General features: G+C 46.3%; 5 protein-coding genes across 5 annotated transcripts; 4 read left to right on the plus strand and 1 right to left on the minus strand.

Annotated features, from left to right (window-relative positions):
- The first annotated feature begins 523 nt into the window (after positions 1 to 523).
- On the plus strand, positions 524 to 6358 carry nos1apb (nitric oxide synthase 1 (neuronal) adaptor protein b). Its single transcript, XM_088397388.1, has 10 exons — positions 524 to 803; positions 1056 to 1127; positions 2687 to 2776; positions 2846 to 2904; positions 2975 to 3083; positions 3150 to 3279; positions 3529 to 3650; positions 3945 to 4085; positions 4159 to 4327; positions 4400 to 6358. The coding sequence occupies exons 1-10, from the start codon at positions 699 to 701 to the stop codon at positions 4906 to 4908; spliced, it is 1506 nt and encodes a 501-aa protein (XP_088253514.1). The 5' UTR covers positions 524 to 698; the 3' UTR covers positions 4909 to 6358.
- Positions 6359 to 6569: 211 nt separating this feature from the next.
- ddr2b (discoidin domain receptor tyrosine kinase 2b) lies at positions 6570 to 12643 on the plus strand. The gene is made up of 17 exons (XM_088397171.1): positions 6570 to 7150; positions 7459 to 7557; positions 8173 to 8275; positions 8362 to 8599; positions 8773 to 8920; positions 8995 to 9097; positions 9158 to 9341; positions 9409 to 9649; positions 9757 to 9822; positions 10086 to 10222; positions 10295 to 10502; positions 10568 to 10830; positions 10933 to 11060; positions 11212 to 11403; positions 11484 to 11718; positions 11801 to 11950; positions 12055 to 12643. The coding sequence occupies exons 2-17, from the start codon at positions 7482 to 7484 to the stop codon at positions 12187 to 12189; spliced, it is 2607 nt and encodes an 868-aa protein (XP_088253297.1). The 5' UTR covers positions 6570 to 7150; positions 7459 to 7481; the 3' UTR covers positions 12190 to 12643.
- A 241-nt stretch (positions 12644 to 12884) lies between these two features.
- On the plus strand, positions 12885 to 14925 carry LOC148387147 (3-keto-steroid reductase/17-beta-hydroxysteroid dehydrogenase 7-like). Its single transcript, XM_088396285.1, has 9 exons — positions 12885 to 13056; positions 13290 to 13493; positions 13563 to 13655; positions 13741 to 13855; positions 13944 to 14138; positions 14278 to 14382; positions 14454 to 14510; positions 14588 to 14686; positions 14772 to 14925. The coding sequence occupies exons 1-9, from the start codon at positions 13022 to 13024 to the stop codon at positions 14856 to 14858; spliced, it is 990 nt and encodes a 329-aa protein (XP_088252411.1). The 5' UTR covers positions 12885 to 13021; the 3' UTR covers positions 14859 to 14925.
- A 348-nt stretch (positions 14926 to 15273) lies between these two features.
- Positions 15274 to 18482, plus strand: LOC148387148 (SERPINE1 mRNA-binding protein 1-like). The gene is made up of 9 exons (XM_088396284.1): positions 15274 to 15665; positions 16238 to 16412; positions 16484 to 16624; positions 16771 to 16839; positions 17144 to 17224; positions 17363 to 17540; positions 17862 to 17927; positions 18002 to 18190; positions 18380 to 18482. The coding sequence occupies exons 1-9, from the start codon at positions 15410 to 15412 to the stop codon at positions 18437 to 18439; spliced, it is 1215 nt and encodes a 404-aa protein (XP_088252410.1). The 5' UTR covers positions 15274 to 15409; the 3' UTR covers positions 18440 to 18482.
- Positions 18483 to 24407: 5925 nt separating this feature from the next.
- On the minus strand, positions 24408 to 26193 carry rgs5b (regulator of G protein signaling 5b). The gene is made up of 5 exons (XM_088396286.1): positions 26078 to 26193; positions 25902 to 25991; positions 25772 to 25827; positions 25045 to 25208; positions 24408 to 24970 (listed from the first exon to the last, which is right to left on the minus strand). The coding sequence occupies exons 1-5, from the start codon at positions 26119 to 26121 to the stop codon at positions 24761 to 24763; spliced, it is 564 nt and encodes a 187-aa protein (XP_088252412.1). The 5' UTR covers positions 26122 to 26193; the 3' UTR covers positions 24408 to 24760.
- Positions 26194 to 26889: the final 696 nt, after the last annotated feature.

Raw genomic sequence — 26889 nt, forward strand, 5'->3', positions numbered from 1 at the left:
ATATTTTTTTTTAAACGAATATCAAAACATCTGACAAGCAAACCCATTAACCTAAACGCCATCTCTGATTAAAATTTCTTCACCCTTTAACAACATTTTTACACAAGTAAAAGTACTTTTGAAAACAAAAGGCGTGAGTGACAATAATGAATGTAGGTTTTTTCAAAGTATGTTTTTATATATATATCATTACAGCTGTAGTACATTAAAAGCGTGCTTGAAGTTGTCGCCAGAGATGTTCCCGGTGGTACCACTAGATGTCACACAAACAAACAACATCCACTCCTGCTGGATGAAGCCACTTCGCTCCTCTCTTCCACCCACTTCCAAGGATGAGATGCACTCGCTGCCTGTCACCGTTGAGCATTTAAAGCGCTTGATGCAGAGCTTCATGCAAACAAGACTCATGTGTTGAGTCATCTGCAGAGAGACAGCAGCGGGCGCGCAAATCCTCGGTCGTGCCTCAGAGCAAGGACGCATCATTTTGGGTTGGGGTGGGTGGGGGGGGGTAGTGGGGGCTCGGCTACCGCGCACATCGATCAGCGATCGTGAAGCCCAACTCTCCAGCTCTTCGATCCGCCTCGACCCGGATGACCTCCAGGGAGTAAGAGTGCGCCGAAAGATGCGCATCCGTGCTCGTCTTTCGTGCGTCTGACGCCAAACAAGTGTCGAGTCCGCAATTATTCGCTGGATGAGCGATGCCAGGGGTGACCAAGTATAATTTGGTGGATGACTCCCTCGATTTGAGGATCCCTATGCATAACGAGGAGGTGTTCCAGCATGGAGTCTGCTTCGAGGCAAAGGTAAAGTCCCCTGTCGTTTAGCCATAAATGTAAGATCTGCTGCCTTTCTGAACCATTAAGCACCTTGTTTATTGCCATGATGCAGAATTATGCACCAATTTTCCCTGTATTTTATTTGACCACCTGTCGCAAACCTTTCCCATCAATTCTGTTTAAAGTGTGTCATCAGGAGTTTGAGTCGCTGCAATATGACAGTAGCGTAACAAGTGGTGGTCTCTGCCTCTAACACAAATTTCCTTTGGCTTTTTACAGTACATTGGCAGCTTGGAAGTGGGTCGGCCTGGCAGTCGCATGGAAATAGTTGCTGCCATGAGAAGAATCAGAGTAAGACACAATCCCATATTTCATCTCGGCAAATGGTTAAAGTGTGCTTCCTGGCGGTTGAGTTTAACGTCACATCTTATGCACAGTGATGAGAGGACCCCCCAACCCCTCCAACATTCTCCAATTTATCGGGAGTTATAAAATAATATCCCGATTGCGACCTTCTGCCTGAGGTTTATATGGCAGACCATTTGAAAAATCAACATCTCTCGAGGCTCGGACAAGGCAAGCCAGCCAGCAAGCCAGCCAGCCGGCGACTGCAGCGCAATTACTTCTCACTGCAGTGAGACGCGCCCGAGGAAAGGATTTACGATCTGGTGGTCAGCGCCGAGATCTAATCTAACATCCAACTTATCGAGTCAAACAGAGGTCGGCCATATCCTCAGTGACACGCAACGAGGACTTAATCCTCATCTGGGATAGCCATGCTTTATTGGCATATATGTGGAGGAAATGTTCTCGTCTTCGATACGTATTTCACTTTTCTTCTCCTCGTATCGTTTTTTTCCCTAAAACCCATGATGTCTGTGAATTCATGTATTCATCTGACATTTTAGAGCCTCAAAACCAAGCCCTCATTTGTGCTGCATTGCAATAGCGTGACTCAAGTGAGCAAATAAGCAATGGCGCAAACGTAGTATTTCTCGATTCATGCTCACCAACTGTCGATAAGACTTTATTACAAATACAATATTGGCTGCACACCATTCCTGTCAAGTGTAAATATTCCCTTTTCATTTTCCTGGAGTCCTCCAACATGACACTGGATAGAGAAAGGGAAAATGTTTGAATGAATCCGACACATGTCCATATGAAGACACAGTTGCTTTTTGTTTTCTTATTTGGTGCCAGGTGAATGTTCTCCAATTAAGCTGTGATTCCATTCAACGTTGAGCCTCCATCTGACACTTTTGAGTCTTCCCACGACGGTTGGCATCGCTTGCATGTAGACGGCGTGGAAATGGCATATAAGCCAGCTCCTCGTCAACACAAACACTTCTCTCAGTCCCCTGAGCCACCACTGTTCGGAATGTCAGAAATATTCCCACACCCGGATGAGATGGATGAGTGGCGAGTAAGAGCGTGTGACAAGATGCATTATTGAATTCAGCGGACGTTACACATCAACGAGTGGCGAGGCCAGTCCATCGAGCGCTCACTAATTCATCCGCGCTGACGTCATGGCCGCTTGCCAACGCGCTATAAATACCAAGAGGCTTCATTTGAAATCCAGACGGATAGGTTTCAGTCGAATGTGTCGGCGGGGACGAATGAAAGGACGAGTGAAAGACTTGTCAACACGAGGACAAAGAAAATATGACGTCTCCTCCATTGACCGAGTGCGTCAAACATCTCAAGTCTCAATTTGAACTCTTCAGAAAGTGGCGGCGGGATTTCGACTCAAGCTTGTATGTCCTCTGAGAGATCGATAACAAAAATCGTCCAATGATCCTTTTTCCAATCTATTATCCATCTGTGTAAAGAATCGAGAGCGCCGGTGGACACTCATTTGCTTGGGTGACCTTGAACTGTTAACGCCGTTGTTTTTGCTTTCGCAGTACGAATTCAAACTGAAGAACATCAAGAAGAAGAAGGTCAACATTGTTGTTTCCACCGATTTTGTCAAAGTGATATTAAGGAAAAAGAAGGTGAGTCCCGAAACGTGTCAACTGCGTTCAAAGGCTGACTCGCCGTCTCACTTTTTGACCTTCTGACAGCGAAAAGGTTGGTCGTGGGACGAGAGTACCATCTTGGTCTCACAGGATCCTATTTTCAGGTGTGAAGACCTACACTTTTTTTTTGTTTTGGTTTCTTACTAATGCTGACACACTGTGCCTTGCTGGCAGGATTTTTTATGTCTCACATGACGCGCAAGACCTCAAGATCTTCAGTTACATAGCGAGGGACGGGGAAAGCAACAGCTTCCGCTGCAATGTCTTCAAATCCAAGCGGAAGGTACGCACACACACACGCACACGAACACGCACACACACATTGTGGTCTCCTTCCCTCACCACGCAGTCTCAGGCCATGCGGATCGTGCGGACAGTAGGCCAGGCGTTTGACGTGTGTCACCAGCTGACCTTGCAGAAGAAAACGGACGACCGGGATGACGAGGAGGTGGAGGAGAAGGAGCCCGGTGACCTGCCAGGTGATCCATTTCACCAATTGTCACAAATGTGTCACACTAAGTTCCCTGTCTTGCACCTCCTGGGGGTAAAAAAAAAAAGCTGAGTGAAAACATGATGGTTTGTATGAGCTCGGAGTGCCGCAGCAGCACTTTAGCGCCAGCGAGTTGTTTGAGTCATTGATTGAATCATTCGCACCTTTGTCGATGAGCTCCGAATAAAAACACGCCTCCAAATGTGCCTGGCGCGTGTCGACTTTCTTTTCTCCGCAGCCCACGAGAGGTTTGCGTTGTCAGAGGAGACCGACCTTGAAGCCACCACAGAGGAAAGCATCGAGTGCAACACTTCATCGGACCTGGAGAGGAAGAAAAAGGTCATCGCTAATAATGGCAAGGTAGCCCACGGAAATTCTACTTCATCATTTTACTGGCCCTCATTGTTATTCCGTCAGAACAGCAGGTGGATGTTAGCGCACACACCGAAGACCCCCCTCCCTTCTCCACCCCTCCCCTCCTCTTCCAAGTGACATTTATGGATGCTTCTAGACAATTTACATGCAGCAGACTTTTTATTTGCTACGCCTGGAGAATCTGATGAGATCCTCAAAATAAGCTTCGGTTGGATGGATCAGTTTGTCATGGGCAGTTTCTAACGGCGGTTCATTTACTGCCGTCCCCCCCCGTGGCAGAACTCCGACGACGGCTCGCTTCTGCTGAGCTCCCCGGCAGGCAAAGGCGCAGAGGCCCCCCGCGCTTCCGAGCACCAGCTCCAACTCCTGCACAAGCAGTTACAGCAGCAGGAGCAGCAGGCGCAGGCGGCATCAGCTCAGGTGCTCAAGACATTGCCCTTCAGTTTTTGATCACTTGACAACAGCAAAGCAAAAAATGTTCTGCATGCACTAGGTGCACGTGCTGCGAGGCCAGCTGTCCGTGGAGGTTTGTGCTCGAAGCGAGGCCCAGACCAGAGTTCAGAGGCTGCTGCAGCAGAACACGGACTTGCTGCAGCACATTTCCCTGCTGGTCAAACAGATCCAGGAGCTGGAGCTCAAAGCTGGCGCACATTTGTCATCAGGTGAGTGGTGCACAGGTGGTCTGCTGTGCATGTGGAGTCCAATTTGTCCAACTTCGGCATGTGTGTTCTTAGTGGGTTCCCAGGACAGTCTTCTGGAGATCACTTTCCGTACACGACCCCCCAGCACGCCCAGTGAAGCACTCATGCCATCTGGGTCGATGGGAGCCTCTGTCTCCCAGCACCAGATCAGCGACGGGGCCTGGGTCTCCTTCGTCCCGGGGTCGGGCTCGTCAAGCGCGGGGACACCCGAAAGCGGCCTCGGCGCCGACGCCGTACGTCTGGAGTGCTTTCGGTTCTCCTCGGACCGCCGGGAGCAAAGCGACGGAGCGGGCGAGACGCCCGGCGACGGAGATCTGCCTGACACTTCACCCATGGGTGAGCGGGTGCTGGGTGCTCTGGAGCTGCTCTGCTTTAGAGAATCGGGAATCGGATCAGAGTACGAGTCCAACACGGATGAGAGCGACGACCGAGACAGCTGGGGTCACAGCGAGGGAGCTGGGCCGGACGGCGGCGCTCGACTCGCCCACGTGTTGAATACGGAGACTTTGGCGGACTGCTTAGGGGATGAGATGGCCGTGTAGACGTAGAGGCACTCAAGATGGTCGCACATTTTTCCAAACGAGTCAGTCCGACCCGCTTAGCACTTGTTGCTTTTGACAAGAACGTCAAGACTTTGTCGCGCTTTTTCGTGACTTCCAAACAGTGGAAAATTCCAAATGTTTTGGCAAAGCGGGCTTGAAGTCACATGCATGTTGAATCCTAAATGTCGTATCGGTAGCAAAAATTAAAACTGTCCAAACCTCTGCAGATGCAAATGCAAAAACGAATGTTACGCTTCTAGTTTGCGATTGTTCACACTCGGCACATTTGCTAAGAATATGAAAGGCTTGTCTTTGTTGCCAGTTCAATACAACCAACGTATTGTAAAAAAGGAGGCGTGTCCATGCACACTCCATTACCGGTACTGTAATTCTTCATTTTTCTTCTTTGGCTTTCGACCGACTTGCGACTGTTACTGTTCTTCTATGGTGTCTTCATTTGTGTTTCAATTTTCCATTTTGACCGTCTTTATGGTTGTCCCGTATGTGAATCACTTTCTTACAGCTGCTGCTTTAAGTTGTGTTGTTTTGAATGGCATCTTGGCTGGGCTTTCTATTTGGGCTTTTTCTATTCTATTTTGGATTTAAATTTGTGTTTTGATGGTCGTCATAGCGCAGGTAATTGCTGCTTCCTCGTGCACGGCTCCATTGGTTTGATTGATTTGTTTTGGAAGGGACAAAGGGAGGCCAGCAAGTGATTAATTGAGGCCTGGTGGAATGGAGGTTTCTGATTGGATGCAGCAAGATTTTTTTTGATAATTGAAAAGAGAAAGAGAGAGATGGTAGTTACAAAGCTTGTGCATCACCTGCACAAGTAAAACAAGTCCGGCATCAGCATGCTTTGCAAAGTGTGTTCAATGAAGTGTGTGTGTGTGTAATTTTCATGATTTGTGAACAGGTTGGCTTCCCTGCCTTGCCACAACACAGCGCTCCATGCTTGTTGCCATACCAACCATACTGCGGGAATAATACACGTGACGCATCCAGCAAGGATGTGACCATCTTTGTCTCTTATAAGCTGCCAACTGACATCTTTTGGTATGCAAAACTGGGCACCCCTCCCCCTCCCCTCATTGTTTGTCTTATAATGCTACTGTGTGTTTATTTCCAGCTCTCGTGTTAAGCATTATGTATTGCCACCATATTGCAGTCGGGCTTCTGTTGCGCCCCACTTTTGGAGAGGCGAATAAAACAAATCTGTGCCTTCCAATACCTCCGGCCAAGTGTCAGCCCAGTTTTGGCAAGCCGCCTTTCAATGACTAAATGGTGGACGCGCTGTCTCCAAATGTGTCCTTCATTGCCATTTTTTCCTTACTCGAGCTCTCACTCGCTCGCACCAACTTCACTCAAGGGCACTCAAAAATGAAAGTGCACTTACAAACACACCGTAGTTGTAACGCCTTGTGAAATTAAACATCTTTTTTTTCACGTGTTCGCTCGTCTTCCGTGTGGTCGTGTGTCCTGCAAATAGAAGGCGCTAAAAGGAAAGAAATAGCGCCCGCTCGCTCGTTCGTTAACGCCAGCAGTTCCTTGACACGCGATAATGATGGTGGGCGGGCGGGCGCTCCCCCTGGGTCGACGAAGATGACTTTCATTTTATGTTCCAACAAGCCCACTTGCCTCCTCCCGCAGGTGATGTGACTCTTTGGGCATCCATAAGAGTTAAGCGCTTGGTTCATGGCTCCTTCGTCCGTTTCGCTGGATAAGCCCGTGTCGAATCATCCACTCCCGATCGTGTTTACGGCATTAGAGGGAGGAAGGAACTTCTCAAAAACATCCAGCTGAACTGGAGATGGATTTACACAAAGTGCTCCATGTAACGCTTCAAAGAGGATATCTTTTAATGCCACGACTTTTTTTTGCTAAACGATTTTTTTTAAGAGTGCGTAATCCTGTATTAGATGGACTTGAATGGAAATATTCAAAATATGACATTAATGGCCTGGAGCAAGCAGCGTGTGAATAATCTCCAGATTGTTTTGAAGAAGTTATGAAATAAGATGCGCCTGACGACAGACAGAAAATTCAAGCATCAGGTGGAATTGTGGGAGGTTGGCTGGCTGGCCTCCCCCTCCAAAGCCCAAAGTGTTATTTTCTCACTTTCTTTCCACCAGCCTCCGTCCACCCCCCTCTTCTTTCCACTCCCATAAAGTCCAGAAGAGTCCAGCGAGTTGAAGATGAAGATCGTTTGCAGAGACTGATGGCTTCGTAGTCGCAAACTCAAGTAAGACTGATCCATTTTTTGCAGCTCGTAACCTTTCGGAAAGTGATTCTTTCCATTTTGCTTTTCAATGTTTTTAAATCTTCTGTAAATGTGTTTAAAGGTTGTCAGGATTTCTTCTCTCAGTAATTTGAATAAGCTACCTTTGTAATCTTTGCTTGTTTGTGCCTTGTATATGAAATGTGCGCCACAAAAAAAAAAAAATCCTGCCTTTGCCTCCCTCTAAAGACGTGTTTTTATACACGTTCAAGTACTGAGCGAGCAAAGCATTGCATCCCACCAGACCGAACGGGACTGTAATGTCATTGCAGGCATTTGCAGGCCCTCAAACGTCATGGCGCGGAAAGAGGCTGCGCGCCATGTCGTCTTTCTCCTGCTGGTTGCCGCCGTACGCTGTCAAGTTAACCCAGGTAGATATCCATCTTGCTCTCAAATGTAACTTTGGTGTTTGTATCTTCAGCGCACAAGGTCATAGACCAGCTTCGCTTTCTTATGTGACACGTGTGGTCTTAAACTAACCTTGGCATATATAGATGGAGAAGGAAAGTGACATCAGGTGGGTGGGTGGGCTTCCAGTGCAGACCCATGTGTGTGTGGTTTACCCAAAGTAAGACAGCAAATATGGTGTGTGAACAGACAGACCTTTCACGAGCGGTTTTTAGGCGTAGTCGTGGGCAGCGCACACAGCTACACACACTGCACCACTTTGAACATTTTCACAGCCTAAGGCGGATTTCAATGTAACGGACATTTTATTAGGAACGTCGACAGGAGCCAGGTACAGCAAGTCGTGGTGGATGTGACTTTTGCATGGTTGAAATTAGCACGGAGGTGAAAAGCTGATATTAGCAAACGTGTCTCACGTGGATGTGGTGGAACTTTGCAAAAAAAAAGGAAGCAAAGTGGAGACTGGCACTCACACAGTCACGCCTCTGTTTGGTTGCGGAGGCCGAGCTGCAGGAAGGGGACTGGCAAAACACACACACACACACGTATGAAGGATGCCTTGTGTCGTGTCTTTGTAGAAATGTGTCGCTATCCTCTGGGTATGACTGGTGGGCAGATTCAGGATGAAGACATCTCCGCTTCCAGTCAGTGGTCTGAGTCAACTGCTGCAAAATTTGGGAGGCATGTTCTTATTTATTATAGCTTTCCTTTTGTTATTTGGCCTTGTAAATGTGAGCACCCAAACGGATTGTTTTGATCCCGCGCAGGCTCGATTTGGACAACGGGGACGGCGACGGGGCCTGGTGTCCTGACGTTTTAGCCGAATCTGACGGCCTTAAAGAATACCTCCAAGTGGACCTCCGCTCGCTGCATTTCGTCACGCTGGTGGGCACGCAAGGGCGCCACGCTGATGGAATGGGGAATGAATTTGCCCAGCGATATAGGATCAAGTACAGTCGCGATGGCATTGATTGGCTGGGATGGAGTGATCGGAAGGGGCGACAGGTGAGCGAGCGCCTCAGGTTGGAAGGGAAGGGGGGCGGGGGGGGCACTTGTAATAATCCTGGTCGCCTCCAGCTTCAGTGACACAGAAGGTCAACGCCCTCATCCACCACAAGGGGGCAGCACTCACTTAGGTTTTTGTTGCCTTGAAATCTTCCTCCACTTTCCTCCACTAGGTCATTGAGGGCAACAGGAACGCATACGATGTGGTGCTGAAGGATCTGGAACCTCCCATCATTGCTCGATACGTGCGCTTCATGCCCGTGACCGACCACTCTTTGATCGCGTGCATGAGAGTTGAGCTCTACGGTTGCGAATGGCTCGGTCGGTCCAAAGTTGAAACTCAATCGGTCACTTTGACCTTTGGATTTTTACCACGGTTTCTGTTTTGCTTTTAGATGGTCTGATGTCTTACACCATCCCAGAGGGGCACCAGATGCTCTATCGAGGCCTGGATGTCTACTTCAATGACTCGGCGTATGACGGAGCAGCAGCGGAAAAGTGAGGACATTCTACGCACGCTACATGGAGCTCATTCCAACCATTTTTTGTCGCTTCTAGAATGAGCAAGGGTCTGGGTCAGCTGACGGATGGAACTTGGGGTCTGGACGATTTTCTCCACAGTCACATCCACAGCATGTGGCCGGGGTATGACTACGTGGGCTGGAGCAACAGGAGCTGGCCCAAAGGTTACGTGGAAATGACTTTTCAGTTCGACCGCATCCGAAACTTCACTTCCGTCAAGGTGATGAGACAAAGTGTAGAAATGAAAGAAACAAAAAAGGCGCTTTAGCTGCAGTTGTCGTCCGCAGGTTCACTGCAATAACATGTTCAGCCGAGGGGTCCGGATGTTCAGACAGGCCACCTGTTTTTTCCGCTCGGGCTCCGACTGGGAGTCTGAGCCGATGACCTTCAGGCCGCCCGTCGACTACGTGAGCCAAAGCGCCCGTTTTGTCACCGTGCCCCTCGGGGACCGCACCGCCGTGGCCATCAAATGCCGTTTTCACTTCAATGACCTCTGGATGCTGTTCAGCGAAGTGGCCTTCCAGTCAGGTGCAACGACATCATGTCTTTCTGTCCATTCCGTCTTTTTTTTTTTTTTTTTTTTTTTTTGCGGCTGGTGCTGTTGTCGCCTCCATCTTCATCTTCTCCCCTGACAGGCTCAGCGGTGTACAACACATCTTTGACTCCCCGGAAGCATGGACATCCAACTAACACACTACCGGGTTAGCTTTGCTCATCTCACTCACTGACTTGTAAAAGCAGAATTTGATGTTAGCAAAAGCGTTAATCTGTGTTCCATCATTGCTTGAATCGAGCGGATGCTAAGCATTCCCCCCTCCATTCAGTCCACAAGGGCACCTAATTGCATAAAGAACCCGAAACGGCTCATTTTGTAAGCAGACAACGCTCCCTGCTGGTTGCATATCAGACAATTAAATGGGACCCTTGCGCTAAAGTCCTTTTAATTACTCTCCATCTTGTTTAGGGGACGACCCAACTCACAAAGTGGACGACAGCAATACAAGGATCCTGATTGGCTGCTTGGTGGCCATTATCGCGATCCTTTTGACCATCATCGTTATCATCTTGTGGCGGCAGGTGTGGAAAAACATGCTTGAGAAGGTGCGCCAAGGTCATTTGAGCGTGATCGTTTTCCGCGTCTGCATTGCCAGTAACTCAAAGTCTGTTTAACAGGCATCGCGGCGAATCCTCGATGAGGAACTCACGGCACGTCTCGCGGATCAGACGAGGGCCTTTTCCTTCCAGCACTCGTCCATGTCCTCTTCTGTCTCCACCTCTAACTCCACCTATGAGAGGATCTTCCCCCTTTGCTCCGACTACCAGGAGCCTTCCCGCCTCATCAGGAGATTGCCCGAGTTTGCGCATTTCGCCGAGCACCTGGGTGAGCTCACATATGGCAGATGAATGGTAAATGGATGAAATCAATCCAATTTGCAATCAATCCAGGTTGCATTGATTCCTTGCACGCGTCAGGACCGAGCAGCTCCTACGGGGTTCTCGCAGCGGCCGGTGCTTTGGACGGCGCCCCCCACTATGCAGAGGCGGACATTATCAGTCTGCAGGGGTCCAGCAGCAACAGCCGATCCATCACGGCTGTCAGCCTCCATCTCCTCGCCAGCGGTGGTGGGGACGCGGCGGCCTCCGTGAGAGAGTTCCCCCGAGACAAGCTCACATTCAAAGAGAAACTGGGAGAGGGGCAGTTTGGAGAGGTGTGTGCTTTTAATTTTGAGGTTTGGATGTCTGAAAATGACATTTCAAATTTTTTTTAGGCGCACTTGTGCGAAGCAGAACGTTCCAAATGTTTTTTTTAGGTGCACTTGTGTGAAGCAGAAGGCATGCGGGCCTTTTTAGACGGCGAGTCGTCCGGAGAAGGGTCAAACCAAGCACCCCTACTCGTCGCTGTTAAAACACTGCGAGAAGATGCCAACAGGAACGCAAGGTACCTCGCTAGATGCTTCTCATCACTTGAGCACAAAAGTCAAAATGGATGTTTCCATCTCCAAGCACCAGAAAAATGAATACAGACAACTTGAAATTTGTAATTTCTGCGTTTATTGATGGGCTGAACATTTTTCTGTGGCACACCTAAGGAACGATTTCCTGGAGGAGATCCGAATCATGTCTCGCCTGATGGACCCCAACATTGTCCGCCTGCTGGCTGTATGCGTGGACACCGAGCCTCTTTGTATGATCACAGAGTACATGGAGAACGGAGACCTCAACCAGTTCCTCCGACTAAAAGAGGAAGGACGGGAGGAGAAAGCAGACGAGAGGATGGTCAGGTAGATTCAATGATCACATCGAATGCGCCTTCGGGTACACGTCTGTCACCGCTATCGTCTCGCTGACCTTTGCCCTTTAGCTACAGCAAACTGATAGACACGGCCGTGCAGATAGCCTCCGGTATGAAGTACTTGAACTCTCTCAACTTTGTCCATCGTGACCTGGCCACACGAAACTGTTTGGTGGGGAAGAACTACACCATCAAGATTGCCGATTTCGGCATGAGTCGCAACCTCTACCGCGGGGACTACTACCGGATCCAGGGCCGAGCTGTACTGCCAATCCGCTGGATGTCTTGGGAGAGCATTCTGCTGGTGAGTCCTCTGAGGGACCAATCCGAATGAAACCGGAGTCCAACTCCAGACGTTCCTAAAATCATTTCTGATGTGATTTCAGGGCAAATTCACCATGGCTAGCGACGTGTGGGCTTTCGGGGTGACTTTGTGGGAAATTTTGACTCTTTGCAAGAAGCAGCCTTACGCCCACCTCTCTGATGAGCAGGTGATTGAGAACACGGGCGAGTTCTTCAGGGATCATGGCAAACAGGTGACGGGCACACCTTATACAATCTTCATTTTTGTACTTAGATGCAGTAAATACCTTATATTTGCATTTTTTTTTTTAAAGTGACAATATCTTTTTTTGTCCAGGTCTATCTGCCACAGCCACCTTGTTGTCCCGACGGCTTGTATCATGACCTGATGTTGAGTTGCTGGAGGAGAAATGCCAAACAGAGGCCGAGCTTTCAGGACATACACAGCCAGTTGGTGGAGCACTTGGCGTAAAAGATGTCCGTTTTGTCTGCGAAGCACAACTTGCAGGGTTTGCTTTGTGCAAATGTTGAGTGATAATCAACCTTGCAAATGTTAACCAGTTGTTTTGAGCTAGTTTGTGACCATGGGACTGTGTATTTTATAAATGGGCAACTGAATATACCTTTCGATATACTGTTCTCATATTAAATTACTCAATGTATTTATTATTTTGTACTTTGGTGTCTTTATAGGTTAGTGTTATTATGATGGGGGTTGAAAGTATTTGTTGAGCTTTTATAATGTATTTTAATGAATCATATTCTGTATAATCTTTTACTAATTTCAATATTTGTTACTGTATAAAAATAAATGGTGTAAAATATAAATTGTCTAATAATGAAGCGACATTTTGACCTGCTTGATAAAATAGCTCTTTTAGTTAGTCAAGGCGACTACATTAGATAGAAACAAACATTCATAAAAGGTGTGGATTTAAATTTTTTTAAATAAAGTGATTTTCAGAAAATGCCTTGTCTGTAATTATTTTGTCATGGTATTGTATACAGAAAATTTATGAGATTTTTTAAATGGCCACTAACGGTAATACAGAATACATGCTGTATATTTAAATCGCTTTATTGCGCAATACTTTTTGTTTTGGTTTTCGTCACTCGCCGTAGTTCTAAGCTGATTGGCTAGCCTTCGTACCACGGTATCGCCTAGTCCACGTGGATTGGCTCGTTTGTTTACACCGGAATCGAACCATGGCACCACGGGAATTGGACCGCCCTCGAACGGGTTCTGCCTGGCTTATTCATTCGAAAACTATTGTCAGTCTAACGGGAACAACTACCAGTCAGACATGGAGAAAGTTGTCATTGTAACCGGCGCGAACAGGTAAGCTACACGTGATTTTCATATCGTCATCATAAATCATCATGATCACAAGTGAGCTAACCCACCTCAGATTGCATAATCCTTAGTAATTGATTTCGGAACCTAATCTAATTGAAAGCGTGGTTGGTTACATATAACCTAAATTCTAATATTTATTCCATGAAATGAATGTACAATGGCCCTGGTACCAAAAGCACTGTCATCAACAGTATCTTTGTGTCTTCTTGTTTTAGTGGTATCGGTCTTGCTTTATGCGAAAGGCTTCTGAGCGAGCACATCCAGCTCCGTTTGTGTCTGGCGTGCAGAAACATGAACCGGGCCGAGGCTGCCCGCTCTGCCCTCTTGGCATCTCACGCCAAGGCCCGAGTGGATTTACTGCAGCTGGATGTAGGTTCTGTGCAGTCGGTGCTCGCTGCTGCCGGAGAACTCAAATCCAGGTCAGATACATTCCAATCGTGACACATTTGACGCGCTCAATGGATTAATTTTTATTGTTTTTTCTGCAGGTACAAAAGAATTGACTTTTTGTATCTAAATGCAGGAATAATGCCCAATCCACAGGTGGATGTAAAAGCTTTTTTCAAAGGTTTGTTCTCAAGGTAAAAGTCCAATTTATTTCAAATCTCATTTTGGCCACTTTTGACAGTCCGTGCACTGATGTCCCGTGTTTTCTCCCCTCAACAGTAAGGCCATCAACATGTTTGCCACAGCAGAGGGTCTCTTAACACAGCAGGACCGCCTCAACTCTGACGGTCTCCAGGAGGTTTTCGCCACAAACCTATTTGGTCATTTCCTCCTGGTACTGACCCAAGCAAACGATCAGATATTTTGTTAATATCGCTTCATTAGCAACACCAAGCACTTCGACAGTCCTGTTCTTGTGCAAGGTCAGAGAGCTGGAGCCTCTATTGTGCGAGGCGGGTCACACGTCACATGTGGTGTGGACCTCTTCGAGTAATGCCCGTCGCACTGCCTTCAGCATTGAGGACATCCAGCACAAAAATGGGACGGAGCCCTACAGCTCGTCCAAGTATGCCTCTGACATGCTCAGTGTGGCCCTGAACAGACACAAGAACAGCCAGGTTTGTTTATTGCACGAGAACGTCACTGCAAACACTGCACTTATACTTAGCTAGTTCTTAATTCTTTTTTTGCTTTTAAATTTCTGACCGTAAGATGCAAATAGCTGTGTGTAAGTATTTTGTTTTTCATTTCCACCAGGGGCTTTTCTCCTCCGTAATTTGTCCTGGACTGGTGATGACCAATCTCACTTATGGTATCCTGCCCTCCTTCTTCTGGACTTTAATCATGCCATTCATGTGGCTGGTGAGTGCTATGTGATGTTTGTCTTTCTGGCTTTTTCTGAAGTGTCACCTGCTGATTTCTTTATTGAGCAGATCAGGATCTTCACCAATACTTTTACTCTCACGCCGTATAATGGAGCGGGATCACTGGTATGTCACAAATAACCCATCATAAGGGTTGATAAGAAATAACATACTTCAGCGTAACTCGAAATGGACTTCCACAGCATTGGCTGTTCCTTCAAGCGCCAGAGGCTCTGGACCCACGAGCAAAATATCACAGCTTAACATCAGGACTTGGTGCAAACTACACGGAGCCACGGCAAGTAAGTGTCTGGCAGAATTCCATCACACAAATAGAGCACTTGACATTTGGGCACCGTGCCCAAAATATTGTTTGTGTTCTATCAGATGGACATTGACGACAGTATGTGCGAGGCGCTTTATGAAAAACTACTTGAATTGGAGAAAGACATCAGGAGAAGACTCAATTGCTGACAACAAAAACAGTTTTGGATAATATTGTCCTATATTCAAAATAAAAGGCATAATATTTTGAAAATTAGGTTGGATTTTTTAATTCTCTAGTCAATAGACTTGTTCCTACAGTATTATGTTAATGAGTATATGATATTGTGGTACATGGGCTCCCTCTAGTGCTGCGTAAAAAATCAAAGTCAAGACTTCAACTTTGAAAGTGCATTCTTATAACATCCGCAAGAGAGTTCAGGAAAGAAAAGACAAATCCTGAATATATTTGCCCATGTTAGGGCAATGCTGTTTTCTAATCACATGACTCCTCGTGGGAAATTAAAACGCAAATGACTCTCTAAGGACATGAGTACGTCACTACGTGACGTCAATAAAAACAAAGCAGGCGTGTGTGCGCGCGCATCTCAGCGTACCCCCCCCCCCCCTTATGTCCCGGATGTTGTCTCGCACCGGAAGAGAAGGGGCCGTTTTCCCAGCCATCTTGTGTCAGCATCCAGCGACTCGCTCGCATCAAGCCTCTTCCAATCGGCGGTAAATCCAGCTGAAGGGGCGCCATCATGCCCGGGCACCTGCAGGAAGGCTTCGGCTGCGTCGTAACCAACCGCTTCGATCAGCTACCGGACGACGAGTCGGACCCGTCGGAGATCCTGAAAGCTGCCGAGAACAAGAAGAAGGAGGCGGCCGCCGCTGCCTCCGCTAAGAGCGCCGCTCAAGCCGCCAAGCCGCCCAAGAAGGAGTCACAGAAGGATAGGAAAAACCCACTCGCGGATAAGAAGGACGAGCCTCAACCGCCGGTGCCGCTGAAAAAAGAAGGTAAACAAACACCTCTCCGTGTTTGTTTGGGTGTGATGCTCAACTGTCCTTCTAGCATTGCTAGCTGTTGCTGGACAGCGTCACTCGGCGGGAGGTCAACACGGAGCCCGCCTGCCTGTTTGATTGTTGTCGGAGGACACGGAGATGACTTTCGGGTTATAGTTAGCGACTCATGCGTGCAAGTCCGCTGTGTCCGACGCATCCTGTTGGAATGTGTGCGCTGCTCCGGATGATGCTCGGCGCGCGCCTTGACATAAACACCGAAGAGGATGCACGTTTATTCATGGACGAATTGATTAAATGTGTGAATTCAGCAGTGGCTTGCGAGACACACAAAGGTGAACTGAACAAGAATGCCGTTTTTTATAATCGTGAGGGTGCATCGAATGTATTTGAGATCTAAATCTTTTATAAATGAGACATCCTCAAAAACCTCCAACTGTCAGCCTGTTATCAAGGCACCAAGAAACTGTTTGAAGTTACGACCCATCAAAACACATACGTGACTTTAAACCAACATCACAAAAATGAAGGATGTCATCAAAGCTTACAACCGCTTGTGCACTTCACAGGCATGAGGCGAGTGGGTCGACGGCCAGAACCGCAGCAGGGTCACCAGGGCTCGCAGCATCAGGGGGGCCAAGGTGAAGGGCGACCCGGAGACAAACGGCCAGACCGCAGACCCCCTCGAGAGCGACGCTTTGAGAAACCCGCCGAGGGAGACGGCGCCGACTTCCCTGCGGAGAAGTGAGAAGCACCCCATGTGGACCGATTGATTGCTAGAGCATGTTCGAGCTTCTCTTGTTGCTTGTCTTCAGGCCCTCCGGAGACCGACCACCAAGAGGACGCGGCGGCGGTCGAGGTGGCCGCGGAGGCCGAGGGCGGGGCATGGGTAGAGGGGACGCTTTCGACTCTCGCGGGAAACGAGACTTTGACAGACACAGCGGCGCAGACAAATTGTGAGTCTTGATTGTTGAATTTCCCCTTGAGAGACACAAATGAGTATAATGAATTCTGTTTTAATTCCAAAATTCCAGTTATGTTGTAGTTATGAACTTAAACCCTGGAAACACAACACACACACTGATTATTTGTCTTGCCTCAGGAATCAGAAAAGCGAGAAGCGCAGTGGCAGCGGCTCACACAACTGGGGGAATGTGAAGGAGCAAGTCAGGTGAAAAATCTCACACACACGAGCACAGCTCACCTAGAAAAAATATTCTATATTTTTTTTCTATATTCTAAAATGTATATATAGCCATGCAAGCCATTTATTTCCTGATAGCTACAAGAGGGAGTCAGTGATGAGTATCGCTGACCGGTATCGCCAGTCTCTGTGACTATTCACAATACCTTGTAGTAAGGTCTACTCCTAGTTAGACTTGTGTGACAATTCCATTTTTGTTTTACCTGTCAAATCTGGGACTCGGTTCAATGAAGGTCGGGCAAGACAAATTGGATGCTTTCATGTCTTTCAGCGAGGCCGAACCGAGCCCCGCCCCCGCTGCCGAGACCACCACGGAGGGTGAGGAGCAGGCGCCTGCCGGCTCGGAGAATAAGTGAGTGCTCACTTTCTGTCGGTTCCCGGCCATGTTTTTCACATTGTCCTTGACCTTTTCTTCGACCATGTTCCTAACTAAGAGCCGTGTCCGTTTTGACGTCTTCCCACTTGTCGCACCGACCGGCCGGCCCGGCAGGGAGAACGAGGCGGAAGACGTGAAACCGGAAGGTCCCAGAGAGATGACGCTGGACGAGTGGAAGGCCATGCAGGACAAGGAGCGCACCAAGGTGGAGTTCAACATCCGCAAGGCCAACGAGGGTACCGACAGCCAGTGGAAGAAAGGATACGTGCTGCACAAGTCCAAAAGCGAAGATGTGAGTTGAGATGAGATGGGCGCGCCTGCTTTAAGTGTACATATTGCCCCAACGGATAAAAAAAAGAAGCAAGCCCAAGTCAAGTTTTTCAGTCCTCCACGTGTGAGTTCACTTAAATTGAATAGAAACAGCGTCAAAAGTTTGGTGGCAATCATGCTTGCAACCCCCCCCTTTTTTTTTTTTTTTTTTTTTTTGCTGTGTGCTTGCGTGTGCCAGCCGGTTTTTAACTGTCAACACAATCTTTGTGACCTGACAAAACCCCACCGCTCTGTCTTGCTCAAAAAAACTCCACGTTGACAATTCCTCTCTTTGAATTTTCAGAGGCCTGTCGGAACTTTGATTGACGCCCCGGAAACAGAAGTCGACGCACAAAGCCTGTACCAAAAGGTGCCCGCGACTTCACATTGGCTGATAAATCAAATAAAAGGCATGTGAACTTGAGCTCCTCTGTCTGCGCACAGGGCACTGCGGACGAATCCACCGAGCACCACTTCCGCAAGCCGGCCAACGACATCACCTCTCAGCTGGAGATCAACTTTGGAGACCTGGGCCGCCCCGGCCGCGGGCGCGGGGGCCCTCGCGGGGGCAGGGGGGCCCGCGGCGGGGGAGGCGGCAGGCCAGTGCGCAGCGGCCCAGGCCGCTCTGAAAAGGTAACAAAGGTGAAAATGTGCTCGCTACAGCGCCGAGAAGCACCCATGTGGAAAAGCTGCTGCGGAGCTTGCTGGGGGCAAGGGAGGGTTAGGAGACAATGGGGCTCTTCCACAAATGCTTTTTCCTCTACAGTTCATGTTTTTTTCTGAAATGACCCCCAAGCTCATGCCGTGTTTTCTTCCTGCCAGGCAAGTGGCGTGTCGGTCCCCAACGTGGATGACCCCGAGGCCTTCCCCGCCCTGGCCTGAAGGCTCCTTTGTTTCCCCCGGCCGACTCCTCCATCAGCCCCCCCCCCCCCCCCCCCCCCCCCCCCCCCCCCCCCCATTTACAAGGCTTGCATGCTTACCCAATTCTCAAATATTTAAGAAAACCAAATGACCACAAAAAAAAAGACAGTCATCCCCGACTCGATTTTACCAGCGAACACGACAAAAACGTTGGAAAAAGGACCTCTTGCTACACGGACATTTTGTATTTTGAAACATGAAGGCAGGGATGTTTTTATTGGTTTTCACTCGGCGATTATGCCTCATTCATCGAGTTTTGTTTGTGCCGCTTGAAATGATGAATTTTCTGCGATTTGGGGCTTTCAACAATGAGGGTGCCTCTCTCTCGTTCAGCTCAGTATTATGGAGGCCTGCAGTCGAAGACTTTGGAGAACTTCTCCCCCTCTCTCCCTTCCTCCCTCCCTCCCTCCTCCCGCCGTAACGATACACACTGACGTGGTAGCACTACACTACATATGAAACGTGTACTAGATAGCTGAAGTGTGACTTTTTAAAAATTGTTATCATCCTGACGATCTCTTTTTGAGAGGCACAAAGTGAGGCAACGGTGACAACCTACTCAAAAAAAAAGCTTGGGATTTTTTCGCTTGTTGTGCAGTGAAAGTTAATGCCTCTTTTTCGTGGGGGGGGATAGCCGTGATAGTTTTTTTTGGGGGGGGTGGACCAGTGCTTAGTAATGCTTTGTATCCCCCCCGATCCAGATGTGCCGCCTGTTTGCAGCAAGTGTGTATCTTTAGGCTGGTCCTCTTAGCTCATACAGACTGTACGACTTGTAAATTCAGGACCACTAAACAAATGCTTTTATTTTTATTTCTTCTGTTCAAAAGTGTGAGCGTGCGATTGAATGTGCAACTGTGACTGCTAGTTTATTAGAAAGTATTGGTCCCCTTCATCTGGTGCACGGGCGAGGGTGACCGCACAAGTCCCAACGCATCTCAAAAAAGCTCTCGGTCTTCATTTCTGAAGAGTCCACTCGTTTCTGCAGACATTTTGCTGCGTATTTTATTCTTGTTATTTTATGAGTGCAGTGGCACAATGTCTGCTGTTGTGGAACAATTACGATCTACAGAAAATAAACTCGCGTCCTGTGAAAGAAGAAGCTCAGAGGGGCTAAAGTGTAGCAAGAATGTTTATTGGACAGTGCCGAAGGTTTTGTCGCTGCCCCCCCACCCCCTTTATACGACTGTTTGAGCCACATGACTATAAAACTTTGTGCAAACATCCCTGTTCTAATAAATTGCTTTAGAAGTGTAAAATAGAGTCTCCAAATGGAATGCAAAGTCTTCATTTTAAGAACAAAGTGGCAGTGATGGATGTTGGGTAAAAGTTGCAAGGCAGAAATTCATCATGGCACTACTTTTACATTTTGTAACTCGCCTCCTTTATTGTAAGCTAAAATGAAGACCGCATGACATCTTGAAATGTGGTCATGTAAATGACAAAAAAACACGTGCGGGTTTTAATGCTTGCAGTCATTTAGCAGCTTTTGTGTTTGCAGCTATTGTGTACAGTATTTGTTGGTGCCATTTCATGTTTTCATTCCAGTCCTGGCTGCTCTTTCGGAATTGTGTATCTGGCCTAGTAAGGTTAATCTGTTGAGAAGAAGAAGACAAAGTTATGCTATAGAATTGGCTATTAGTGTAAAAGATGAAAATGTTTTTGGAAATAAAGGGTGAAGTCAAGCCTTTACAAGGGGAAGTCCGAAATGTTCTGTACAATATGTTCCGTGCACCCACACTTATCTAAATGTTTTGCTGAATACGAATGAAGCAGAACAATTCACCTGGTTTGATCCTTCTCAGCAGGGTGGCCATTTTGCTTAGTGACTGGCTATGACATCACAGTGCTAAAGGGACAGGTGTCCTAACTGGAAATTCGTGATGCTCTTCAGGGTAAAGATTTAACACTTATAGTTTCATGAAAATGAGCCTTAATAAATTCATATGAGCGGCAAGGGCAGCGACGCAAAGTGAAGCTTCATCGTCAGGTAATTCTCAGACAACAAAGATGGTAGATCTATCTTTGATTTGATTCTGATTTAGAATTCACCTGTTGTTCTCATCTACTCGGTCCCTTGTGTTTGACCAATCAGATCCCTCGGCCACTTGTGGCTTGTCCAGGTGTTCCTCTTTGTCACTTGGCTTGTATTTAAATTCCTGCTTTCGTCCAGTTCTTGTTGTCCTCTTGAGATCATGTCATGTATTTTTTGCTCCCATGAGTTGTGTTGGCCTTTTTTTTTTTTAACTTTGGTTCTCATTTTGGTCATTCATTTAGTTGATTTGTCCCTGCACCTTGTTTGTATTTTGTTCTCAATCATTGCATTGGGTAACGAGTTTTTTTTGTGTGGAAATTTTGGTCTCCTTCAATAGACAAATAGTGAATCAAACGAAATGAGGAGAAATACCATTTTACTCTGCAAGAGCAAAAAGTCCACCCAAGTTATCCAAATATTTTGTCTTTAAATTTTGATTTCACACCCATTGTGGTGGTGCCCTAGTCATTGCTTCGAGAAGCAACAATGGAATACAAGCCAAATTTGAAGAGGATTATTCAAGACAAGGAATGCCAGAAGTCACACTACGCAACATGCAAAGTAAGTGAAAAAACGCTATTATAAATTATGTTTTTTTTGTGAATTTTGTTTAACTGAGAGTTTGTGTGTGTGATGTTCATTGTTGAAAATGGCTGGGCTGTGGTCTTAGTATTGTTGGAATCAATTTCTGTCATTATCATGTTGGTGTGTGACATCACACAATCAATTTGGCTGAGCAGATGTGTGTGTGTGTCAACTCCAATTACAACGTCAACTTAAATGATGACCAAAAAAGGAATGAGACCATTATGCAAGTAGTTATCACCGCGGTTCTGTTTTGACTAATATGTTGCTGTCCAGCAGGGAGCAGCAGAATTCTTTGTCCAATTTAACCAAGAAGAAAAGTGCATGTCAACCTTAATGAGTCTTCTTGCAGTCTTTGCTTCTTCACCACCTGTGTCATGTGGCCTTCTTCATGACATCTAATCAAAAAGAGCAGAAGGCCCTGTCACCTCCCTGGGGAACAAAATGTCCTGGAGATATTACGTGGCGAGAACTCAAACGGGTTCACGAGGAGGCCTTTGCACGTGAATGACTCAATGTGGAGTGGAGTATTAAGGTGCATGACGTTCGTTCCTAAATAATAGAAGATATACTTACCGTCTTGGATGCCAACATTTTGGCTGACTGCCACCTGGCATAAGCCCCGCCCATCACCCTATATAATTGGAGTAAACAGTTTTCCTCTGGTGTTATAGTAGAGCTGGATGCTTCGGCTTTTCTAATGAGTTACATCATCCTCAAATGCAACAATGGGTTGGAAAAGAAAGACGCTTCAGCTCCTTGGAGAAAGCGCATTCATCTTCCGAGATGTTATTTTGTTACTTAAAGTAGAGCAAATGTACGTCACGGGGCATTTCGGCCACTCTCACGCACGTTTACTAAGTGCTCCCGGGATCCAAATCAAACAAAGTGATCCATTCAATTAAGGTCGCTGGTCGAAAGCCTCCTGGATACCTGAAATCTTATTGACCAAGCTTGCATGTGGGTCAAAGTTCAACGGTGAACAACAGCGTTGCAGGGGATAAAATTAAAATATTCATGTAGCAGTTTCACAACATGGACATTTTTCAAAAGCACACCGAGTCCAAATGAGGCAGTAATGTTTGGAGCGGATCTAAAAAAGTTGGATAAACAACATGGCATGAAGATTTACCTATCTTCTTCGGGTCACAGCAGTCATGGGAAACTCAAAATCAAAACATTCCGAGTTTGCGTTTTGAACCAGGGAGGCTATTTAATTGCCGATTCTTGAACACGCTGACGATTTTTCAACCGATTTCTCAAAATATTTACGGGATGCTTGCGTGTGAGTCGATACTACAAACTGATGTTTGTAAACTCATTCGAGTTTTACTAAAGCACACTCAGTGGCCCTTTGATTTATTTCCCGACCCCTCCCCAAAGATTGTTTTTCATTTACTAACCCAATGCAAGGGTGGTTTTAAATTGTAATTTCATCAAGCACCACTAAATGGCAGCCAAGTTATTCTACAACATGAGTCAGGATTTTTTTTTTTTGTACGTCAACAGTTCCAGTAAAATTCAGGGTGAATTGATTTTTTTTGGGGGGGGTAAAAAAAAGTAAAAAAAATGACATAATGCCATCCTTGAATGGATGTTTTTATGCGACCACACACAAAATCTGCCCTGACTTATATCACGCTAACCTTGCCGTTATGTTTCCTGTAGGCCTATACAGCACGTTAAAGCATATGAGTCATCCCGATGTGCCGTATTATGTGACAATTTGACGTGGCAACATCACCAAATAAGGAACAATAGCAGCGAGTCTTGTTTACACGTTTTTAAAACGGCATTATCCTCAGGGGAGTCTTCACGACGAATTCTTTTCAAGCGACAAACAAAGAAGCAGCCGAAATGGAAAAAAAAAGGTCACGAGGCAGGTCATCTGTTCTGCGATGCTGCGTTGCCTTGGCAACCCGCCGACCGTTGTGACTTAAATATTCAGGTATGACGATATTAATCGGCAGCCACGTGCAAAATAGGTTTTTTGAAATGAGGATGCCGCCTCGTCTCGGCGTGCTTCCACGTGGAGCAGATGTCGAAGTCGGGCTTCAGCGAATGTGGGCGACAATTAGAAGCCACGTGCAAATAATGTTTTTGGAAATGAGGATGCCGCTTCGTCTCGGCGTGCGTCCATTTGGAGCAGATATCGAAGTCGGGCTTCAGCGAATGTGGGAGACATGTTGCCGACCCCGTAACACTTCGATATGATTAGTTATGAAACATGCGAGCACATGTTTTAGGGCAGCTACAGCACACGTGTATATTTTCTAATTCTTACTTTAGTAAGAATTAGAAAAAAGTTTCTTTTGTTCGTCAGTACCGAACGTTGCAAAGCTTTGAAAGAGTTTTTTTTTCTTTTTACGCAATGTTCTGTACTTGTAAGTACATATTGTAAGTACTTCAGCCACTTCGGGTGAAATAATTTCAAAGCAAATTAAATCAGCGTGTCAACTCGTCCTTGACAGACTTTAAACGCTAGCAGGTCGGTCGAGCCACGTGTAAAAAAGAGAATCCTCGTTGGATCCTATAATTGGGCCTTTTATTAAATACGTGACTAAAAAGACTAACTGCTGCCTGTTATATGATTCGAGACAAAATTTTAAGTAATTTATCATTATTGTGTGTGTGAGATGACAAAGAGGTTATAGAAGGGAGTCAGGGGGGTTAACGAGTGCCCCCGCATCTTCTCGATTATTTGACGAGGATTCCACCTCGGTGGTCTACACGTGTGGGAGCCGAAGGGAGGCGGCATGATGAAATAAAGCACAATGAAAGAAAAAAAGCTGGCTGACTGACAAAGCGGCGCTGACTCAGCGAGCGGCTTTTAAGTGGTCCGTGCGAGGCTCGCTAGGTGACTCATTGTCTTGCTGGTGACGGTCCTTCACCTCCGCTGACACCTTAAATGAATGAGATGAATCAAAAGCAATTTGGAAATACTTTATTAAATGCAAAACACCCAGGTGCTATTCTGACAATCAAGTGTCAAATCTCTTTGAAAGGGCCTAAAAAAGTTTTCATTTCAGTAAAATTGACCTGAATGTATTTGTTCAAATGACTTAACCCAAAAATAAATCAAATTTTCTGTCTTTCAGACTTTCACTTCCGGTGTTGTTGTGCGGCAATAGTAGCAAAAGTGTAATTAAAAGGATAAAAAAAGATTTTTGTATTTGCACAAACACAAATTCTATATTTCAACGTACAGTTATTTATGTAGACCTGACGTAAACATTTAACTGTCTTCTCGTGAGAACTTCCCCGCTACGCACTCTTTCGGTCAAGTGGAACGAAAGAGGCCACACATGCCCATTTCAGACATTTGTGTCTTCCTTTATTTGGTGCATTTCATTTCGCCATGCGCAATAAAAAAAGATTCTTTCACAAAACACGATATTTTCAATATAAATATGATTAAAGACAATAAATAAATTAACATTTGTTGTGCGAAGTCAAGACGACGTTCTTTCGTATGTCTCTGTGGTCTTCGACTTGTTCACATGTCTCTCTCAAGCAGCTCAGGTCACATCCTCGCACCTTCACGTCCTTCGGCTCAGACTCCGGTCGGCCGAATTTTGGTCACGGGTCCTCGGCTTGGATATTTGACGTCTGCCTTTCGGTTAGGCGTCATTGTTAGCTTATGCGTTTTCGCATCTGGTGAAGGGTCACATCTGCAGAGTGCCGGCCGCGAAGTTCTTGATCAAGTCGTTTAGCCGTTCTTGTTCGCTCTGCTGGCTCAAGGACCTGAGGAAACGAGGGTAGCAGTCCTTTTCCATCAGCGTGTAAATTTTGGCTTGGGCCAGATCGAAACATGAGCTGGTGGGATGCTCAATGTTCTCCTTGGTGATGGCTTTGGTCACGTGATCCAGGTTGACCTGGCAAAGGAATCATCAATGAGTCATTTTTTTCCACATCACCGCAAAATCACGTTCCCACTTGGATCTCTTACCTCTCGGGGCGCGTCGGCGCTGATGAACTCATCAAAGATTTGTTTGGCCTTGACGGACATTTTTGAGGGCTTTGCCGTTCTGTAGTCTTTGCACGCCAAGTAGAAGGCGATATTTTCCTCGCTGAATTCCGACATCAGGAAAGCTCTGAATAGACACAAACCATCTAAAAGGAGGAGAGGAGAAACGTTAGCATGACCTTTTAATCAACAAGCACAATCCAATAACATCGGAAACAATCGAATGCTCTGCGTCACGCCGAAAGGTCCCTCGGTTATTTTTGACTTCTGAGGAAGGACGGCAAAATATTTCAAAGCAGCTCTTGCAATAATAAGCATAATGACTTCGCCGGCTGGAATCTAGCTATCTGAGAGCATTGCTAGAAATAGAACGTTATTAGCTTAAGAGCAGCTATTGTTTTGTATTGCAGAGTTCCCTCCAACGTTGGGGGGGGGGGGGGGGGTCACCTTAATATCACCTAATAATTGGGGTTAAAATACCAAAATGTAAATGAGAGCAATGAATCGTCTTATATTTTGGCTGATATTTGAAAAATAGTAGCTGTTTGTCTTTTTCCCTCCTCAGATATATTTCAGAATTACATTCAAACTGTTAAAACATATTTCAAACGACATCAGTGCTCATTTTACAATGATTATTATGATTACTAATACATAGTTTAGCATTTTTGTTCTTCATTTTTAATTCTTTTTGTTATCATGCACTTACTTTGACTGGACAGCAGTTTTTCAAATGAGTCCTTCCATTTCAGTTGCTCATCACCACTGCAAGAAAAAAATAAATACAAAACAATACTTCAGTCAAAATAAAACCTCTTCTGTAGTATCATCTCCCTTACCTGTGAGTGTGACTTTTTTTGGGCTGCACGGGGATGCTGTGATCCGACTTGTGCAGCAAACTTCCAAACAGAGCTTTCAGCTCCTTGGCCCTGCGATGATGACAATGACAAAAGAACGAAACATTATGAGCCTGGGCTGTCGTTTCTCATCCCAACGGGAAGAAAAAATGCCTTACCTCTCCAGGCAGGTGGCTGGCAATAGTTCAAGTCCTCGGCACATGTTGAGATGTTGCTGGGTGGATATTTCCACTGGGCTTGGCCTGGTTGTGTGTTTGCGTGTGGGCTAGCTCTCGGTCTGTCTGATGCTTGCATGGGAGAGGGCCTTTTTTATAGCGTGGTCCACTCAGTGACATCACAGCTCTCAGCCAATGAGGAACAAGAGCGATGGGATGATGAGGAGACTTGAGAGCAGACTACACCCGCACAGAGCAGATAGGAAGTTCAGTGCTCTTCCCCAGAAACTCGACTGGAGCCCAGATATCCTTTGCCCTCTAACGCTGTCATTTTTGTGTGTCATCTATTCCTCTATGTTATGCGCAACAAAAATTTCCAGCAGAGTGTAAATTGAATTTGCTCATGTGGGATCAAAACTGTTCAAATTCAATATAATTAATCAACACATTTGTTTGGTATGAGATTATTTGTGTTATTTGATTTGATTATAACGAATTACAAAAGTTTAAGTCGTCCTCAAGTCACCCACATGCTGGCTGCATCAATACCAAATGATGAACGAGCAATTCTTTTTTTCTTCCTTTCTTTCCTCGGTAGAACGTCGATAAATATAGACTTCTGTTTGAGGAAGCTGATTTTTTTTAAAAATCTATTTTGAGCAAAAAGAGGAAGTATGTCACTGAGTCTGAGGAAAGGAAAACGTAAGGTGATGGATAAAAGTGATTCAGTCAATGTGTGGGCGCCAATTTCCTTCGCGGAACAATACGCTGAATTTCTTTTATATGTAATCTTCTACCGCTGGCTTGAAACACTA

Source organism: Syngnathus floridae, chromosome 14 (genome assembly GCF_059516105.1).
Source record: "Syngnathus floridae isolate MCC-2025c chromosome 14, RoL_Sflo_1.0, whole genome shotgun sequence".
NCBI lineage: Eukaryota > Metazoa > Chordata > Actinopteri > Syngnathiformes > Syngnathidae > Syngnathus > Syngnathus floridae.